This window comes from Osmerus eperlanus, chromosome 10 (assembly GCF_963692335.1).
Source record: "Osmerus eperlanus chromosome 10, fOsmEpe2.1, whole genome shotgun sequence".
NCBI lineage: Eukaryota > Metazoa > Chordata > Actinopteri > Osmeriformes > Osmeridae > Osmerus > Osmerus eperlanus.
Window position 1 is genome coordinate 7,511,440 of NC_085027.1, and position 6,000 is coordinate 7,517,439.

General features: G+C 42.1%; 1 protein-coding gene across 1 annotated transcript; it reads left to right on the forward strand.

Moving 5' to 3' along the window:
* Nucleotides 1-340: 340 nt before the first annotated feature.
* On the forward strand, nucleotides 341-5,663 carry rhcga (Rh family, C glycoprotein a). Its single transcript, XM_062471207.1, has 11 exons — nucleotides 341-617; nucleotides 1,146-1,338; nucleotides 1,880-2,030; nucleotides 2,229-2,376; nucleotides 2,517-2,683; nucleotides 2,885-3,022; nucleotides 3,678-3,814; nucleotides 3,971-4,095; nucleotides 4,326-4,399; nucleotides 4,723-4,796; nucleotides 4,970-5,663. Exons 1-11 carry the CDS (start codon nucleotides 392-394, stop codon nucleotides 5,001-5,003), a joined length of 1,467 nt encoding a protein of 488 aa, XP_062327191.1. The 5' UTR covers nucleotides 341-391; the 3' UTR covers nucleotides 5,004-5,663.
* Nucleotides 5,664-6,000: the final 337 nt, after the last annotated feature.

The following is a 6,000-nucleotide window of genomic DNA, read 5'->3' on the forward strand; positions in this document are numbered from 1 at the left end:
ACAGATTGTACTTTTGGAACTGATTCAGAACCAGTGCACACAGAAGCACATTTCAAGGATTCCTTAGGATTTCAACTTCTTTGACATATGAATCTGAAGGTCAAATCAAGTTATGAATAACAGGCACATAATTCAAAGACCGTGGCAGGTTTTTCCTGATCTCGTACTCTTCCAGATCTTGGCTGCTTGAGGAATGCTGCTCCAGAAGGCTGTCCCATGCACTGGCTGCTGACGGTTTGCGTCAGTCAGGAGGGGCGGGGGAGGGCAGGCCGACACAGGGGACACACCTCTCCAACAGGCCTTATATATCCGCTGGCAGGTACAGCCTAGACAACCAGGGTCATAGACAAGCAAAGCAGAAGGTCACATAAGCTTCACAGAGAGAGACACCATGGGGAACTGTGTGGAGGGCGCCAAAGGTTACTTCTGCCGACCGAAGAACACCAACGTGCGTCTCAGCCTGCCAGTTGTGTGCTTCGTCTGGCAGATCGCCATGATCATCCTTTTTGGGGTCTTCATCAGGTATGATGAGGAGTCGGACGCGCACTGGGTGGAACACAAGAAGTCCCACAACATAACTAGCAATATCGAGAACGACTTCTACTTCAGATATCCCAGTAAGTAGTTGGCTTGACTATCCCAAGGCTGATTAGGGACATTTATTTATTTATAACACTTTATCCAAAGCAATTTACTAATAGTGTATATGAGTAGTGCAGCAGATAATATAAGATAAGACTAGAAGTGCATAGTTTTAAAATTAACATCAGTGGTTATTGTCAAGGAATGATCTGTATTTTACAAGACACCGTTATTTCTTCTGGTTTAGTATCTTCCTGGCTGAACTTTAGCTGAATCCCACAACCATCTCATACTCATTTGCTGGTCTTCTTTGCTACTAGTCACCAGCAAAAATATGCCTGTCCTGGAAGTTTAAGTCCCTGGGCCCATTGAAAATTAAGGCTATGGACAGGATGCTGTTTGGTGTCAACGTTAAGCTTGCCACTGTCAATATCAGATAAATGGCACTTTGCTAGGGTAATGATTTGAGCAAGAATGGAAGTGTTTGGACATATTCTTGTTATCTGTGCCCTCTGATTTTGTATTGGTCTGCCCGCTCTCTCTCTCTCTCTCTCTCTCTTCAGGCTTCCAAGACGTCCATGTGATGATCTTTGTGGGTTTCGGTTTTCTGATGACCTTCCTGAAGCGCTACAGCTTTGGCGCGGTTGGCTTCAATTTCCTTGTTGCTGCCTTTGGCATCCAATGGGCTCTTCTCATGCAGGGCTGGTTCCATTCTCTTGACCTCGACACTGGGAAAATCTACATCGGTGTTGAAAGGTATACTACTACAATGAATGATCAAAATGTTGCCTTCTTACACTTAATGCTAACTATATTTAAAAAACGATTTATGTTCACTATCCTTAAATGATAAAGGTCTAACATTTGAAAGGTTTACCCACTAAGCAACAGTTATCTACAGTTATTTAAAACTGAACCGTTTGAGTTGGCATATTAATCAGATCCAATCAACAATTTCTGGTCAGAGTATAATATAGATGAAGGCATGTAGGCCTATTATAGATCGATGATTGACAGTTGCTAAAGTAACGAGACAAAACGGTTACAGGTCTCACTCATTAGCTCCAAACTTTAACATGACAGGTTAATCCAGCTATCCTGGGAACTCCCTCCACAGTTTTCTGAAACTGTTTAAAACATATTATGTAAAGTGTGATTAATGGGACTGTCATTCTCCTCATAGCAGGCCCATATTAGATGACGGATAACCGATCTGGTTGGTCTAGTTTGTTAACAGATCACATGGCAGATTCTACCAAAGCAATAACACCACGTCCACTTTCTGCTCTCTGCACAGTATGATCAACGCTGACTTCTGCGTGGCAGGCTGTCTCATCGCTTATGGAGCGGTTCTGGGCAAAGTGAGCCCAGTTCAGCTGTTAGTCATGACCTTGTTTGGTGTCACTCTGTTCGCAGTGGAAGAGTACATCATTCTTGACCTGATTCACGTGAGTTTCATCAAGCATCGTTTTGTTTATCAATCCCCATAAGTATTGCATTATTTCGTTCAAACTCAATTTCATGATTAAAAATCCATTTAATTTGAACCGAAGTTTCAAGAGAAGACCAACTGAGCAAATAAGCTGAGGTAACTCAGTTGAGGAGATTCCTCTTCTCATAGTCAATAACTGGTTATGTCTGTTCAGGCAAAGGATGCTGGGGGTTCCATGGTGATCCATACCTTCGGAGGATATTATGGTCTGGGCATCTCCTGGGTTCTCTATCGGCCTAACTTGCACCAAAGCAAACGACTGAATGGTTCCGTCTACCATTCCGACATATTCGCCATGATCGGTGAGTCACTGACTACACGCTGATATAATAATAATAATAATGAATTATACTTGATCTTTAAATATTGCATCCAGACAAAAGATGAAGAAGAGTTTGCATGTGTGTTGATTTCTATGTTGTGCTGTTTCCTCTCTGGGTAGGCACTCTGTTCCTGTGGATGTTTTGGCCCAGTTTCAATTCTGCCATCGCAGACCACGGAGATGGGCAGCACCGAGCAGCCATGAACACCTATCTAGCGCTGGCATCCTCTGTCCTCACCACAGTGGCCATCTCCAGCTTGTCACAGAAGAAGGGCAAACTGGACATGGTAATTCCCCTGTCATTCCATTGGAACACACATTTAGTCTTCCATTGTCTATATGTTCATGATGACTGCTGTCAAGGGTGTTAACTGGTATGATTACAGTCATACCATCATGGCAAATCTCTTTAACTATTGAGTTGATCTCTGTTTTGACTGACATGTTGATGTTACACTTTGTGACTGACTTGTTCCTCTGCTTCGCAGGTGCATATCCAGAATGCAACCCTGGCAGGAGGTGTCGCCATGGGAACGGCAGCAGAGTTCATGATCATGCCCTACGGCTCTTTGATCGTTGGGTTTTTCTGCGGCATCCTGTCCGTCTTTGGTTACCTCTTCTTGACGGTGAGTCTTACTCCTGAGACTGGAGAACAAACACAAAACTATCTGATACTCTTAGTCATAACTAGACTCTCAATGACCATTACTGATATAATCCCGGGCCATATGTTGCTGAAGCTGACTATTTGTGAAGTACAAGAAAGCTCTGTCATAATATTCACAACACTCTTCTTCTTTCCTTAAAGAAGAGACTGTTTAATTAAAAGTGCAAAAGCAGGGCCTCTAAACTATTCGACAGGCTTGGTGGCTTACCCTGGGGGTATTACAGTAGAACCTAGTATGATTAACTACTATTTGCTTGGAGGAAATGACAGGTGACAAATTCCCCTCCAAACCATGTGATACAGACCAGAAAGTCTGGAATTCCACCTGCAGTTGCGACAGGTTGTCCTCTGAGCTTATGAAAGAGACAGAATGTGACAAATGCCAATATAAGACAACTTTATAAAAAAAATACTAATGCATTTATTTCAGCTTTATACCGTTTCTCTCCAGGAAGGTTTAAAAAAAAAAAGAAAAAAAAGTGAAGTTAGGGGGGGGCCGGCAGGGTGGCCATTCTCTTACCAATGGTGGCCGTGGCCCCCCCTGACCACCACGTGGCTACGCCCCCCGCCAGAGGCTTAGTATGAAAGGGTGTGTGTGTCTCGTCCAATCACAGCCCTTCCTGGAGAAGCATCTAAAGATCCAGGACACATGTGGGGTCCACAACCTGCACGCCATGCCCGGGGTGATCGGCGGCATTGTTGGAGCCATCACTGCTGCGACTGCAACCGAGTCTGTCTACTCCCATGAGGGGTGAGTCTCTCCATTTGCCTACCAGTCAACCAGAACTCTCATTGCATTACTCAGCCTGACTTACAGAGATTTACATAGTATCTATCAGAGACTCCCAGACATGTATTTATCCAGATCTGACTTTTGTTTTCTGGTTTTGTTTTGTTTCCTGTCCAGATTAATCAATACTTTTGACTTTGAGGGGGATTTTGAGGGCCGGACTGTTTGGTCCCAGGGAGGTCACCAGGCTGGTGCCATGTGTGTGGCAATTGTCTTTGGGATCTTTGGAGGTATCCTAGTTGGTGAGTGGGGCCGTGTGAGCATTTCCAGACCATTCAGTCTGCTTAGATGTAACGATATGAAAGCCATATGTGAAACATAAAATAGAATCAATAGATATACAAATAAGTTAATGTTATCACAATGTTTTTAAATTAAGGGCTAATTAGCTATTCCATCAACATGGAAGATTCTAAGAAGGTGTCTGATTTAGTATTGATGTTCTAAATATCAAGGAACTTCCTCTCTATAGGTCTCATCCTCCGGTTCCCCATCTGGGGAGATCCTGCTGATGAGAACTGCTTTGATGACGAGGTGTACTGGGAGGTGAGGAAGCCACTCACTTATCTACTGGTCATTATCTACTGGTCATTATCTACTGGTCATTATCTACATCTATCCCCACTAGGTGGTGCTATAGGCTTTCAAAAAAAAATGAGCTCACTCTTCATTAAAGAGAAAATACATTGGATAATCCAGAGCATCTACATAATATTAGATCATAGGGATGACATTGATTTCTTCTTGAACGAAATGTTCACTAAGAAACAGTTGACGCTAATTGTCTAATTTTGAGAATGATGTTAGCTAACTTGTGTCTGGGTGTAGTTGGTGTGGTGTCAATCGTTAATCGTATGTGTATCTCCCAGCTGCCCGAGGATGAGGAGAGCATCCCTCCCATTCTAGAGTACAACAACCACATGACTCACAAGCACCAAGACATGTGAGTTAAGACAGTCCCGCCCTGCAGGACCAGTAGCAACAATATGATATTGAGAGTACTCAGTACTCAAATCTTTTGATTATAAAGTATGTTGACATCTGCTTCAAGTGTGTTGATATATCTAAAGGGAGGCATTGTACTCTCTGTCTTTGTGTGACATTTCTCTCTGACAGATCTGAGTCCAACTTCTCTGTGGAGCAAAGTTAGAGTACACACCTGACACCCTCTTCTGTTGACCTCATTCATGGGACATGGCCACAGTGAACTTGGTTTTGAATGGTTTTACATGACTCTGAATTGAATCAAGATGAAATTGTAGATATAACCAAGTATTTTTCTATCCACCAGAAATTTGAATTTAACATGTAAAGCCTCTCAACGTAACATTTATCCAGAGTATTTAAATAAAAATGTACGTAGTCCTGTGAAGAATGTATGAACAAGCTGCTCTGAGGCAGGTTGTGCTTTTTTTGCACAAAGCATGAGTACCTTTCTAAGATCTCATCAGATGTTTGCCTTTGTGACTTTCTGATTGCTGTGTACGGGATGGAGATTTACAGTATTCAAACTACGAGCCAGTGTGAAGTTATAGTAGAACAATGAAACTTTCAGGTTTTGATTACAGATGATGTGTGTAGCTTTGAAAGCAATCTGTACATGACACTTAGGCACTCTGTCTCTGATCTATCGCTTACTTCTTTACTTTGTGATAATGTAACTAGGATGAATTTCCAGACATCTGCCATTTTCTTGTCTTCTTATGTGAATCTGTTTGTTAACTATATATTATGCTTATTTAAAGTTTCAGAAACTGTATAATAAATGTTCTAACTGAAATAAAATAGTTATGTAGTAATGTTAAATGTATTTCCTGGCTTCCTCTTTCTGTTCTTACTCAGGTTCAAAATCATCATACCTGTTTATAAAATAATACATTCACTACCCCAAGCTCTGCAGTACCTCCAGGCAGCTATTGATTCATAGTAAGAGATTGATTGATTTATAAGAGAGTTACAAACAGGTCAAATGAGGTCAATGGTTTGAGTTTTGGGGTCAGATTCTTCTGTTAATTCTACTACAAGTCAAGTCTGTTGGTGGGAGGAGGTGAAAGGACAGATCCATCACTGTCACCCCAACAACATATCTCTCTCTCTTTCTCTGTCACCCCAACAACATATCGCTCTCTCTTTCTCTGTCACCCCAA

What these genes read in the sequence shown, in the direction of transcription:
- rhcga (XM_062471207.1), top strand. Translation starts at nt 392, where the DNA reads ATGGGGAACTGTGTGGAGGGCGCCAAAGGTTACTTCTGCCGACCGAAG. An exon ending in AGAAGGGCAAACTGGACATG is followed by an intron (nt 2,684 to 2,884) that starts GTAATTCCCCTG and finishes TCTGCTTCGCAG; the next exon opens with GTGCATATCCAGAATGCAAC. An exon ending in TCTGTCTACTCCCATGAGGG is followed by an intron (nt 3,815 to 3,970) that starts GTGAGTCTCTCC and finishes TTTCCTGTCCAG; the next exon opens with ATTAATCAATACTTTTGACT.